Here is a 15,123-nt window from a genome sequence, read left to right on the forward strand (position 1 = left end):
GGCAGACGATTGGAAACCAAATTTGGACCATGCTTGTTGCAAAAAGAAACTTGGGATTGGTTAACTGATAGTTTTGCCAGTTTTTTGTTGTCTCAGGAAAATGCATGTTTCAGTTTCAGCTGTGTATTTCAACACTTGTTGAAGGTTCTGTAGTTTTCATTGCTGGCTGAGAGGAGGCTGGGGTTATTTCTTGGGGTTGTTTCTACATGCTGATGGCGGAGTTTCATATAGACTTCCTTTGTGTGTAATTTTGGATCTGGAAGTACGTGATTGATGGTTGGTGGCAGTACATTTATCTTTCTCCTTTTATTAGAAAGGAATTATGTGATTTTTATTTTTTTGTCAGGACTAACTCATTTGTCTAATTTTAGCTGTTAAACTGTCAATGTGGTTTCCCTAAGATAGCAAGACTTTCAAATATACAGAAGAGCACACAGACAATAAGCTTTGTACAAGCCTGGGCAGTGTATCAGTGAATTGCCATTTTGTTGGGAAAACCATTTTTATTCTTCTTTAGACTAGAATGGGCTTCATTATCAGTTTCTGTGGTTTTGGTAATGCTTCGGGCCATCTATGTCAAACATCAGCAGAAATCCTCTTAAATAATAAATAACTGTGTAACTGTTACAACATATGTCCCTTGTATATAAATTTACAGGTTTTTTTTTTAAGCAGAATATTTCAAGATTATAAAAATAAGTGATAAAGTGCTAATGGTGATGTAGTTGTGCAAAGTTTTCTGCTTTAAATGGAAACAGATAAGAATTGATACTACTATATCAACATAAAAAAGCTATACATGTGTAGTTTGCAGAAGCTGTTTTAAACATTTACCGCACATATTTCAGAGCAGATGAGAGAAAAGCTTCCATTTTGACCATCTGTGCTGCCCCAGCTAGTGTTGCCTGTTTTGGAGCAGGTAGCAGAGTGGAACAAGGATGCCTGTTAACAGTCGAACTCACATAAACTGTTTCTGTAGACATACTGACTTTTTGTAGGTCCAGTTTAGACAGGTCTTCTCCAGATAACTGCCCCACAACAGTAGTAATCGTTGGGAGCTCCTGAGTGTGAACACGAGTGGATCAGCTCTGTAATATATTCAGCGCTTGTGAGAAGTGCTGGATCAATAGCCTGTGTGCTGAATCAGGGGTGTGCTGTTAGCAGTAGAAAGTGGGAAGCTGGGGCTTCCCTCAGCCCATGAGCAACATCTGCCTCTTTCGCATGTGTGCTAAGGACTGTTAGTCTGTGTATTTATGGCTTTAAGTTTACTGTACAATACATATGTGTTGGTGCACTTTGTTCCCACGTTGTACTCGGGGAAGAGAGATGTGTGCTGACAGCCCAGAAAGCAAATCGTATCCTGGACTGTATCAAAAGGAGCGTGGCCAGCAGGTCGAGGGAAGTGATTCTGCCCCTCTACTCAGCTCTCGTGAGACCCCACCTGGAATACTGCATTCAGCTCTGGAGTCCCCAACATAAGAAGGACATGGAACTACTGGAACGAGTCCAGAGCAGGGCCACGAAGATGATCCGAGGGCTGGAGCACCTCTGCTATGAAGACAGGCTGAGAGAGTTGGGGCTGTTCAGCCTGGAGAAGAGAAGGCTCCGGGGTGATCTTATAGCAGCTTTCCAGTACCTAAAGGGGGCCTACAGGAAAGCTGGAGAGGGACTTTTTAGAAGGGCGTGTAGTGATAGGACAAGGGGCAATGGTTTTAAACTGAAGGAGGGGAGATTTAGGTTAGATATAAGAAAGAAATTCTTTACATTGAGGGTGGTGAGCTACTGGAACAGGTTGCCCAGAGAAGTTGTGGATGCCCCATCTCTGGAGGTGTTCAAGGTCAGGTTGGATGAGGCTTTGGGCAATCTGGTGTAGTGGAGGATTTCCCTGCCCATGGCAGGGGGGTTGGAACTAAATGATCTTTGAAGTCCCTTCCAACCCTAACCATTCTATGATTCTATGCTAAGAGTAAAGCTGTTTGGCCCCAAGCTGGCCACCTTTTTTCCCCAGCGTCTCTGAAGTGTGTAGAGCTACCTTCTGGGCAAATAACTCCAGCAGAAGCGAACTTTTCTTGGTTACTGTCCTTCCCAGGGACCTGTGGGGAAAGTACATCGTCCTGTAAAGGGCCATTAGGAGAAGGTCCTGCACGAAGCTTATGTTGCATGCTTAATGCAAGGACGAGCTATGGACTGCGTGATTGCACTGGCAAATGAGCGATATACCAAATACGGCTTAAGGACTCCCATGCTGCACACTTGACCCGTGCGTAAGTGGTAAATCCGTCGTATTAAGGATGTAGCACATTTACATTTGTGTGGATGCGCCTGTGGCTCGTGTACGTGGCAGCGTTAAGGGCTTTGTAGAAAGAGTTCTGATAACAGCGTCTTTCGATACAGCTGGATAACACTAATGGCTTCTGGCTTTTAAAGTGTTGCTGTGAACGTAGGTGTCAGATAAGTTTAACTAATAATTGTGCTTTCATGTTTAAACTTAACTTATTCCCATTTCAGCTGCTGCAAGCTACTTTTCATGGATATCCTTGTTTCCATCTACACCATCTCCGCTTTTGCTCTCCCCAGGTCATCCAATGTGTGCCGTCAACCTGATGTAGGTGTTTCATTCTGCCTCCCTGCTGTATCTCTCTTATTTCCCATGAAGTACACATTCTGTGGAAATCCCATTTTAAGAATTGGATTTCTCCTATCCCCTTTGCGGAAATGATGTTCCTCAAAGGCTTCAGATCTTTTGTCGATCTTTAAATACAAGTCAGATGTAGCAGCGAGGAGACCATGATAACTACTGGGGCATACTTGGGTTTCTTCACGTTCTCAGCAAGGCTCTAGATGCTGTCTTTACTCAGTGGCAGGTCGATAATTGTGTGCAGCTTTTAGGGTCATGTTCTGATAAAGTAGGTCTGTGAGCATTTTCTCTGTCAGATGTTTCAGTCTCCACAGTCTTTGCATGTTTATGTTCAGATAGTTTGAAATGTCTACATTATCAATGCAGAATCCCCAAAACAAGATTTGAGAAGGAAGCGGAGCGTCATGGAGGTTCACATCAGCTTCACAAGGATAAATGCCAGCACCAGAACGAGGACAATAAGCAGAAAATTGAGCAGCAGGTTGAGACCTCTGTTGTTAGCAAGATCCATAACGTGCATCAGTTTGCCCTCTTGTGCTTGCAGCAGACTCTTGATTGTAGCTTTGAGCTTTGCGTTGCTCCTTTAGTAGTAAGCAATGTAGATTCACATGAATTTAATTGTGTCTTCAGCTGTTTACCTGTTTTTAGCTTCTGCCACTTAAGAAAAAAAAAAAGTTTGTTTACAATGACTGGATTTCCCCGCCCCCCCCCCAAAAAAAAAAAAAAACAAACACCAAAAAACCTGGATGTTCCTACAAGCCTTTTTTTCCAAATATTTTCAAAATAATAATAAAAAAATATTGAGGTTAATGATAGCTTTCATTTCACTATTGAAGAACTTAGGAAGAACTGAATAATGGAGAAAGGACTTGAATTTTGTACAGCTCTCTACTTTTTTTAGTGTGTATGGTACTCTTCTCTTCAAGCCCATTTGATTTTCAGAAGAATGACTGTTGTCAAGACTTAATAGACTGTTGAAGATTTACTTTTAAAGATCTCCTGTAGGTACAAAAAAAAAAAAACCCACAAACCACCAAAAACTTTCTTATCTGGGCAAAATGTACCTCTTCCCAGGAGTGTTTCCTTCCCTTCTAGGGTTTGGCGTCACGCAGCACGGCAGGCAGCGTGTTGCCAGCAGTGTGCTGTGCAGGATTCATCACGGCTTTGCAAATGCCTCTAAGAATCTGGATTGGACTGGCAGAGGATGTGTCCTTGGAGCTTATAATAGCACATACACAGTAGCCTATTTTAAGATTGTATTAATAACTTAGCAATTGTGTTTTATATATAGAAACACATGGATTTGCAAATGAAAGAAGCAAATAGGACACTCAGCCCTAACAGTGAAATGTTGCCAAAACTTGCTTTTGATAACCCCCGCAGCTTTTAGAGAAGATCACAAGAGGGCAGTGTTTTCCATTTTTGTATAAAATACAAACCTATAACTTTTGGTATTCTTTTATCTTAAAAAAATTATAATGGGCTTATAAAGCAATCAGTTTGACTAAACTGTCAGTCAGATATTGCAATAAATCTAAGGCCTGTTTTAAATATTTTAAATTACTGAGGTTCTTACTGAGATGAGCATCAGTTTCTACAGGAATCATGATGTTCTGTTTTTAATCCTTGCAATGAGCAAGAGGTGTTCACTTGTCTCCTTCCAAAACCAAAACAGATTTTTAGGTTTTTTTTTCATTTTTTAACATCTAGGTCAAAGCTAGAAGGACTACCTTTGCTGTTAAATAAGATATCTATGGATCTTGTAGGACTTAACAAATATTTTTCTAATTGTATTCTGACAGACACTACTTAGTAATGGCCATATAAATACAGGTATCTGGTCTGTAATCTATACTATATTAGTATGCTTCCAGATATGAACAAGAATACTCTCTAAACAAATGTGTTCATTATTTTGCTCTAATTTTGGCAGAGAGGATATAGGTAAAGTACATCTTAGCGTGAGTGCGTGTGTCAGAACAGATTACTGTCCTGTGTGTATTTGTGGCAAAACTTATTTGTCCCTCCAGCATAAAGAACTTTTATATATTTTGTGTGTGTGTTGTGAAAAATTTTGTTTAAGCCTATTTTACACTTTTGTGTTTCCACTGAGTGGCTCAGTTCTGCTAGTAAGGGCAGTTGTTGCTAAATTGATGTAGGAAAACTAACAAAGAAATGCAAGTACCTGCTGCCCTCCAAAGTGTCCCAGTCTTGATCAGAAGAAAATGTCTAATTCTGAAAACTGTGATGTTTTCACCTAGAGAAAATTGTGTAGATTTATCAATATTTACTGAAGAGCTGGCTGAAGAGACACGTGTTTAAAATCAGCATATTCTTGTTCTGAATTCAGCTCTTTCGCAGTGTGAAATTGCCACAGAAGTTTGTCATTTATTTTTTTTGGGGGGAAGAGTAATGCCAGATTGTTTCCTGTTTAGCTGTCTATCTGTGTAAGATGAAATTAGCAAAAAGACATAGCCTTGAGTGGAGCGGAACAGAGAAATGAAAACTTAATCCAAGCTACATGCTGTGTTTGGAATTTTTATTACAGCTCATAAAAATAGTGAACTTTTTGATTACACCTTCATAAAATTCATTAGGATTGTTTATATGGAGTAGTTGCTGATTGTAAATTAAGTATGTGTAAGTGATCTGGACATGGCAAAATAGGCAAGACTACTGTTGAAAACCAAACCAGAATAAACAGAGGTATAAAGAATCAGAAAGCTGTGTGATGACTAGCTCTTTTTCATATAACTTTAATAAGTAAATGATAGAATGGATGCTTCTTCCTAAACAGAATTGTATTTAAGTATTTTATGCATTAATATATTTTCAAGCAGTCATTTTAATAAATAAAAAATACAGTAGGTGTTAGTTTTAAAGCCCATATAATTTTACAAAGAAGAATTTACTATGTACAAAAGGTTGGTTTTTTAATCTCTAGTTTCAATTGACATTTAGTGATACAGACGATGGTAGTAGTTTTTCTGATCAGCAGAACTCTAAGACACAAATGAACTATACAGTACATACAATTTATCTGCATTGCTGTAAAATAACAGTAGGGCTTCCAGTTCTTTTTATATCTTGGTTTTGTTCTTGTTTGTTTATCATTTTTAAGCAAATAATGGCTTTTCATGTGGAAAGTGGTGGGTTTGTTTTTTGGGGGTGGGGGGTGGGGGGGTGGGGAGTGGGGGTGTGTGTGTGTATTTTTTTTTAGCAATGCTTTACTGCTATATATTACTGGCTTGTGAAACATATAATCCCAATGTGTCCTCAGAAAGTAAGTGTTGATATTTTACTCTAAACACTTTCTTTTCTTCAGGAAACTTTCTGTACTGTAAAACTGTTGTCTATTCCCAATTGGAAGTTTTTTTGAAACACATCCGAAGCAAACTAAAACTGAAAACCCTATCCATCACAAAAATATAGATTTAAAACCAGAAAAAAGTAATCTTAGATTTTACAATTTTTTTCCCCCTCACAGAAACTATGTGCATTATGTTCGTAGCTTTTCTCAAGAAGAAGAATTAATAGGGAAAGTGCACTTACTAAAATTTCATGCATTTGTGGGAGCGGTCAGGATGCATTAAATGGAAGTAGAGATTTATAGTGACAGTTCAACTCAGTAATAGTCATACACTAACTTGCCAGGGGAGAGTGTTGCTGATCTCATCAATGCTTGCCCTAATCCTCATACTAATTTCCTTTAGCGATTAACCTTATTTGAGAGGTCTGGTCTCAGCGTATCTGTTTGTTAGATGGGAAGTGCATCACCACTGGATTTGCTTACATTCCATCGAGTACATATTTTTTTCAAAGATTTCTTCCCTTCCTGGTCAGCTGTTCGTTATCAACCTCTACTCATGGAATATTAGGTCTTAAAGGCAGAATACAAGTTTAAGATAAAATTGTTTTGATTTCTGTATTCATCAATAGGACTGCTTACATAGGTTGGTATAGAAAGATGCCTGTTTCAAAAATAGGTATCTGTTTGGCCTCTGTCTGTTGATTCTTGAGCTCTCTTTAAATTGGAAAACTTTATAAAGTTCCTAGGAATTTAGCTTAATACCAGCAACATCTAGGAGAATTTGAAGTCTGCTGCTCAGCCTTATTACTGACAACTGGTGGAGTAGAAACTTCATCTTGTATGTGTAGACTGTGGTTTACATGTTGAAAAGATATTTCTGCAATGCTTTCCCTCCTGTGCATAATGGTATGTATCATTTATTTTAGGAAAGTACTTGCTTGTTCTCTAACAGGCATTTGCAGTTGAGCCCGGTGGTGTTAACTTGTGCTTGTATGATGCGCTTCAATCACAGCAGTAAGAATGACCTAAGCCTTTTTCTTCACCACGTCAGATATAAGCCACCTTGTGTGACACTGGCAAATACCGGGTTTTCTGTAGTTTTAAACTCAGGAGATGATTTCATAAATTACAGCAGGCCATAATAAAGCTGTCTGAAGCCAAATATCAAGAACTCTGGGAATTATTTTTGAGTTGTGCCAATTGTCATGTCAGTTAAATGACTATAAAAAATTACATCTTTGATACTAGTGTGGTAGTGTCAATTTTTCTGCAAAACATAGTGAAAAAACTTTCAAGGTGTCACTTAGTTCTGTAAGGATGTATCTTGTGAAAAATATTGTAAATGGAATTGCCTTTTTTTTTCAGATCCAAGTTGTATGTGTAGATGTATACACACATATATACACGTTTTTTATGTATATAAAAGATTGCCTTAAATGAGGAAAAAAGCATATGAAATAGTTTTTATTTCTGTGTTAGAAGACATTTTTGGTTTATTCACATACTCCCTTAAAAACACTGAAACAATTTGAATGCCTTCAGTTGGTAAAGCAGAGAATACAGCACCTTGAAGTAAGCAGAGCAGAAATTTTCCTAGGCTGTGTTGAGGGCTGTGTGCCGTTGCACTTTTTTGAGTGGACACAGGCCGAATTTAGAACCACTCCAAGGGCTTAAGGAAGGAGAATTTTCAGAGAAATTTAAAAACATTCAGGCCCCCAAAAAGTGAAGTCGCTGTTTGCGTGATCTAGCTAAAACATTGAGGAACTTACCAACTCCATGAAGAGGCAGTACTTTACCCCGTTCAGAAAAGACATCTCTTGACTGAGACAGACAAATCAGGTCACGCACAGCTTTGTAACAACAGGCTCTAAACACTGTTCTGCACAGAAGTGTGTTTTTAATACATGTGGCTGACAGTAAGAGAATAATGCGATGGTTGGCGTACAGCTCTAGTCCAAGTGCTAGCCCCTCTCACAAGAGGATCCTTGCATTGGGAGTTGCGGGTGTAGGCCTCTTCCCTCTGGAGTGACTTTCCTAGAGGACAGTGCGGAGAAGTGTCGGAACTTCAGAGGAGCATCACGATGATACAGATGAGCAAGAGGCAAATTAATATCAGGCAGAAATTCACAAAGAGCTCTTGGAGCCTTTGGCGTGCTTGTGGGTTGACCTCAATAGTTGAGGCTCTCCTCAGAGCAGAGCGGGTTATGTATTGGACCTTCTCCATGGCAACAAGAAAGCAGAGGGCAGAAATCAGAGGGTTTAGGAGCGCAGGAAAGAAGAGAAGTTGTCAGGAACAGTGCAAAGTGCCTATTATCTTCTCTTTTTGTTTTAGGACAGTCTTTGTGGAGCTAGGAAAGCAGGAAAGTGAAGAGTTAGGAATGCAAAAGTGAAGTGTTTTGTTGAGTGCAAATGGAGATTGTTTTAAAGTTCTAAAAAGCCTGAAATAAACAGATTGTTTTGACTTTAAAACAAGGTTTTTAAACTTTTATTTTTCAAGTTTAGATTTGTGCTGTATTGTGCTTCTCCTGAAGACTACTGAGCACCTGCTTCTTAGCAGTGGTGAGGAATTGTAAAATGGAATTGTTGATATGTGGGATTTACATGGATCATTGCTTTAGATCCTAATCTCCCCATCCTTCACAGTCTGTGAAAAGGCCATGGCTGATTTCTCTCCCACCCCACCACCCCCACATTTTATTTATTCAAATGCACGTGAAAGCCTGATGATATGACTAGAGTCACAGATCTTTCAGCCAGGAGATCTGGACATTACTGCTGGCTGTTACTGACCTGGGCAGATAATCTGATTTACCAGTACCTTCTTCTGGAAGGGCAGAAAAGAAATCTTGTTGAGGTGTTTCCATTCCAAGTAAAAATTCTTTGTGGTGTGTAATTAAAAGCTACTGCATCACTGCTGTAGGGAGTTTTAGTAGTATGTTACTCAACAGAGAAAACGGAGTAAGGACTAAATTACTTTTTGTAACACATTGTCCTACATGTTTTAAAAAATTTAAGTGCAAAGGCAGAGGGCTGCTGTGAGGAACAAAAGAAAGCATGTATATAATTTTGTCTCTTAAGTGAGTGTTTTGTTTCAAGAATATTTTCCCCTTGTTTAAAGGCAGATGGAAGCACAGGATGTCAGTTGTCTTAAAACTCCCAGTAAGTAGTTGCAGTGTAAAACGCTACTGCTTGCTTAGCTCTACTCATATATGCCACGTAAGGGAAAACTATCGCTTAGATATCTACTACCCAAATTACATTATGATCCTGACTGAATGAGAGATATTTTGTTGTCCACGAGTTTGTCTTTAGATGTGGCTAAAATGGAAAAGCCTTAAAATGAAACCCAAGCATCTTTGTGACTTCTTTTTTAGTCCCTCTTTGTTAGGCTGTAGGGTCAAATGATACTGTATGAGCAGAATACTTGTGCTTCCAGTGGCAGCATTGATGTTTAAAAAGTCTTTCAAAAGAAACGAGATTACATATGGATATTTTAATACCTTTGGAGGTTTTCATGTGATGACATCTCCTCCTAAAACTGAACTTCAAATTTTTTTATGTTTTGAGCTATAGTTGATCTTAACTTTATTGCAAACAAAACATACACCAGGAACTTACTTTCATAGTGACTATAATTTTTCAGCTTTGTTTGACTTTATGCTGTACCTGTTTTTTTTTCTATTTAAGCAGTTAAAGTGCTTGCCAAGTCTATTCTGCCTAGCTCTTGGCTGATCACTGTCTGCCCCAAGTGCAGTAAAAGCAAGACGTGCGCAGGAATTCTCAAGTGACTTGGCTGAAGGGACCTTCATTCTCCCAGCCCAGTACAGGCTGGGTCGCATTAGGCTGTTTATCCTCTCCTAGACAAGGCATGGTAGATGAACCGCTAATGGATTTATGCTAGTACAGAATAGTTTGTGTAACTAACTTGTGTGACAGAACTGCACAGAGAACAGCATTTCCTTATGGAAATCGCGACTTGTTATGTCATTTTAATGCAGGGTGTGTGCAACCTGTGGTCTTTAAGCTGTGTGTGACCTGCTACAGCAACATATCTGTTTTCTTCCTGGCTGCTTTTTTCTTGGGGCCCTCAGAAGGATTGGAACAGCGTGAGTTTTCACCTCTGTATATGCACAATAAGTCCATTTTCGTGTCCTGCGTTACTAACCGCGCACATGGTAGTGCCTGCCCTGCTGTGTTGCTGCATGTGTTTTACTTGCAGGATTCAAGGGGCAAAGACCTGGGGTTTTGAAGTGCTTCCATAAAAAGAGGTATTAGCTGGTTGGAAATCGCAGATGCAAGGCCCCCACAGATGGAGAGCTGATGACATCTCTGGGAGGGAAGAAAAATATTCTTCCCTTTGGAATGGGTGAGGGATATTGCTGATGGAGCCGGCAATAGGCCAGAAGGCTCAGTCAAGCTGAGTCGACGTTAGCTGTTTGACCGGAGAGATGATACAAAAGGATCTTCAAAAAAGGAAGGTAGCATAAGTTAAAATGTATGCCTTTTACAGCTAGAAAATGGCATAGAGAAGGGATGAGGAAAGGTCAAAATAGAATTATTTGGTTTTCTTAATTTGTAAGCTCCTATGGTTTTGGAAATTTTTGAAACACCTACATGTTGTTTTACCTACTAAGCCTGTCTCTGGAAGAAGTATTCTTGTAAGCAAAGAAAACAAATTTTACATCTGCATTTCAGCAAGTTTGTCTTTTCAAGAGCATGGCTTTAACTAATAAACACATACCTTGCTTGCTAATCCTCCATGGCACTGTCACCCACCTAAAGTGTGCGTAAAGAGAAACAGATTCAGTAACACAGCTACACATGGGTGGCTATCAAGGTCAAAATGGACAGCCTGAAAAATAATTGCACTGAAATGAAGGCTGATCGTTGCCACAAATAGTAGCTGTTCTCTGCTATTTAGACCCCTGATTGTGTTTTAGGTCACTAGTAAGAAGTATTATGCATGCACACACCGCAAAAGGGCAAGGTATAGTTGACCTTGGGTTTTTTTTTTTTTTAGAGTCAAACATTCTTATACTCGTACGTGACAAGACCAAGCGTTGCACAAGAAGAACTGTTGGCCGTACTGCTATGCAGTTGTGTGGTTAATGGACGTCCAAGGCTCGTCTTATGCACGGCACGAATCTGCAAGGAGAGGTCACGTGGGTGACTCTGTATGTTACTATGTAGGGATCCCCCACACCTGGTGCCCCAGAATGAGTCACCAATCACAATTATTGCTTCCTTCTGCACTGACATGTGGCTGTTGCCCTGATTTGTATTAGGTTATATTTATCTTTGTTCCTGGGTGTCCTTCACAAAGAGAGGAGGTATGTGACCAGAGTGAGAGCTGTGGGCCATGCTCGTTCCTGGTGCAACTGCTTTGACTCCATTGAAGTCACACGGGATAAACTTGGCTCCTTTGGAAATGCCACAGCACTTTTAGACACAGGCCGTTTCCTGTCATACGTTTACTAAATGTAGCAGTGATATCAGTGGAATAGAAGAGGTTTGACATATTTGGTTTGTTGCTGTGCCATACGACCAAGTGAAGCCCTGGAAAGGCATTGTTAAAAAGTAATATTGCATAAGTCTCTTGCATAGATTTTTACAATGAGATGTCCCTAAAACCCAGTAACTTGGTTTCATCCATTGAAAATGTCGTAATAACCATAACATAGTGATGCAAAAAGTACTATCAAGTTTTGTGATCCTTGGCCTCTATGTGTTTAGAACTGTCACTAAAAATTCCTGTAGCTGTTTGTGAGAGCAGTATGATGCTCCTAGGCAGGAGAGATGTTCTCTGTGTGTTCAGAGGAGGTAAGTTTAAAGATTTGTGAGTATAGTGCCAAAGCAAAGAAACCTGTATGCAGGACTAAAAGCTGTGAGTTGAACCTGGGGCCTTTTGTCACCATTGTCTGTGGACTGCGTGACCCCCAGAGAAGAAGACACTGCAGAGTTTTAAAGCTCTGTCTGTGCACAGCAGCTGCAGTTAACACGTAGGCATGCTTGACATCTTTGCTGGCTGTTCTGTGTTAATGTATATATCTCGTTCCAAGCTGCATCGATTTGTTTTGAACCATGCTGTAAAATACCTCCTCATTGGCAGTGTAGAGTCAATGCAGTTGAAACCTCCAAGTCTGAACAAATCTCCTTTTTTTGTATGAGGAAGACAAGGGGTGAGAAAGGAGTGAAGGAAGAAGCAGTCTGAACTAACTCTAGAGACCTCTAGAGGGTCTCACTGCTGTTAACTTAGTTCAGTAAATAAGTTTCCAACGATAAAACAGAAGTTGCTTACAGGTTTTCAAGTACGGGAGTGATTTATAAAGGTATGTCATAATTTTTAATTTTTGTTCTTTTTACAAAAAAAAAAAAAATAGTATGGAGGTGACTTGCTAGGTTTTATGCCAGCAGCTGGATTTTGTATTTACCTGTGCTAGGGGTGCAGAATTTTGTTGCTTATTCTGATTTTAGGCTCAGAGTTGCACTGGGCAGTTGTGTCAGTGAAAAAGGGTGTTAAGGATATTAGCTAATTCAACAGCTTGACTGCAGAAAAATAAATTGATTTTTTTAGTTCTTTTTTTTTAAAAAAAAAAAGAAAGCATGAAAGGGGGAAAGAAAGGACTGGAGATCGAAAACAAAGACTGGGATGGGTGAAGGCAAGAAGGCAGACAGTGCAGGAGAGGACAGATTGAGAAAGGAAAGTAGGAAAAAAATGGGCAGAGGAAGAGAGTGAGGGTGTGGAAAAAGAGCAAGGAATTGCACAAGGGGAAAGAGAAAACTGCAGCTGGAGCACATTAAGTCATTGAAGAGAGCTAGAGATTGACTTGTGACAAATAATGTAGTTTTTTCAATCACATGCAGAAAACATTTCCTTAGGATGGGGGAAGAAACAACAATTCAGCTCTGAGTCGGGAAGTGCTGGTAACAGGAAGAGCAAACTCATTTTATTCTTCTTTTTTCCTTTTGTTTAAAGTCTGTTTTGTACTGAAGTGTCAATATTTTTCATGTGTTTGAGAGCATAGGAAAAGGATCGTACTTCAATTTAGATTTTTTTTCTTTCCTCTTACAATCATTCTTTTGACTAGCTTTAAGGTTCTCAGTGTTCTAGAAGCAAGATCTCCAGTAAGAGCCTTTACCAGCATTTCAAGTCTATGAGAATGTGAAAGGTGTAGTAGATACCAAGAAATTACACTGATAAATAGTTGAACACATTGAGCTTGGCATTCTGGTTTTTGGAAGTTATCCACATACCTTGTGAATAACTGAGACTTTTATCTGTGTGCTGGTCTGTTAGAGTGGCCTGGGAGCTAATGCTTGGGGCGAGTTATTGTCTCTGCGCTAAGTTCCCTGCAGCTGCTGCAGGACCGTGCAGTGGGACCTTGGGCAGGTGCTTCAGCCTTCATACTCGTCTGTTTCCCTGATCAAAGTAAGACATAGAATAATCGTATACTTTTCTCCATCTGTATAATTTGTCTTCAACATAGTAACTTTCTCTTAGGAAATGAACTCCTTCCTCCACTGCACGTACTGAGTACCTAACACTGTAGTTTCAAGCTGGATTTACGTTCTCGTGGCTCATATGACACTGCTTATTAATAGGAAATGGGATAAGTGCAATTGGAACTGAAGTAGAAATTGAAATATATCTACCATGTATAAAAGGTAGAAGTGGAAGGGGTTGTTGCAAGTTGTGTTTTTAACCTTTTTAGCAGCTCGGGGGATGATGACATGGCATTGATCGGAAGGAAAATATAGTAGATAAATTCGCTTCTGAAAAGTCAGGAAAGTCATCTTAAGACATGTATCAATCTCTACAAAGCAAAAGCAATCTTCCCAGTTATAAAGTGTCTTGTAGTTTAGGGAACATATCTTTACCTTCCTGTGGGGTTCTTTGTTTCTCCAGTTGGTGTATGTTTCTATTCCTAAATCAAATTATTCTTAAAGCAAATACAAAGCTGCTCTTATAGCTGTGTAGGTGTATCTCATATATATTATTTACAGATGATCTGAAAAAAATCAGTGAAAAATCACCTATACACTCTGATTACAAAATGATTTTATTGAGTTTCATATTGTACAATCAAGTCACTGTATTCCTAACTTCTTCAGAGGATGAGAAATAAATGCAACTTCTTTAAAATAGAAGTGTGGTATATACATAAATCTGAATCTCTCTAAATACAGATAGCATTGTTGTCTTGACAAATGAGTGACAAAAAAAGAGAAGTGTTATTTGCTGTGAATTAAATGCAGTGTTTCATATATGATTCGTAACATTTGTCACCTGTTACATGCACATGCTTCTGTCATGACTGTTGACTGTTGTTACTCAGATTTGGATGTCAGTGACATGGGATGCTACAAGTGTGAAATTTTTAGATTTAACAGTGGAGCCACACTGTCATCTGCTTTAAATGACCTACCTCTGTGACAGGATGGAATTCAGATGAACCAGCATCTAACCTGCTGTAGCTATGGATGCCTTCTAGTAAAGAGCTGCCTACAGCAGTTAAGTTTCTATGTGTATGTTCAACCTGTGTGTGCATGCATAAACTGTATTTTTAAAGGTGTGTGTATGCAGTGTATGTGTTAAGAGAAAGAGGTTCTCTGTGTGGTAGAATAAATTCAAACTTCTCTCTTCACTTGAAAATATAAAATTTGTATATAAATTTAGCATTGGAAAAAAATTATCTTGTGTCTCAGAATATTCTTGCTTATTATAGGCATTGGTTTGAAGGCTCTAGAATGCCTGAAGTGCTGCTTCTGCCTGCTGGAAACAGCTTCTAGAGAGCTTCATAACAGATTGTTTGCCTTATGAGTAACAGGACGTTGAGACACTTCCAGTACTTGCCTATTCAAAACTGGTACAAGGCTGCGGAGCACAAAACCAAGTACCTGCATGTATTTTAGCCTGATGCTTACCAGCCAATAATAGGAAAAGGAATTAGGTGTGTCTGTTCAGTAGCAGGGAAAACATGCTTCACAAAATTGAGATCTATATTAAGTCCAGAACCATAAGTATACGTAAGTAGTAAGGTGTGAATTAGATGGAAGGGGGGAACATGATTGTAAGGAGGAGAAATTCATTAGACCGCTACATATTCATGAATTATATTCCTTTTAAAAATATTTGTAAATCTAAATATTAGAATGTCTTTTATGTGACATGTTT

At 39.2% G+C, this 15,123-nt stretch overlaps 2 protein-coding genes across 2 annotated transcripts in view; one reads left to right on the forward strand and one right to left on the reverse strand.

The window, feature by feature from the left end:
* CEP85L (centrosomal protein 85L) overlaps positions 1-15,123 on the forward strand; it is a 121,284-nt gene that overhangs the window by 55,245 nt on the left and 50,916 nt on the right. The gene's annotated exons all lie outside the window — the stretch shown is intronic.
* PLN (phospholamban) lies at positions 8,014-8,172 on the reverse strand. The gene has a single exon (XM_009984612.2). The coding sequence runs from the start codon at positions 8,170-8,172 to the stop codon at positions 8,014-8,016; it is 159 nt and encodes a 52-aa protein (XP_009982914.1).

Source organism: Tauraco erythrolophus, chromosome 2 (assembly GCF_009769465.1).
Source record: "Tauraco erythrolophus isolate bTauEry1 chromosome 2, bTauEry1.pri, whole genome shotgun sequence".
Classification (NCBI taxonomy): Eukaryota; Metazoa; Chordata; class Aves; order Musophagiformes; family Musophagidae; genus Tauraco; species Tauraco erythrolophus.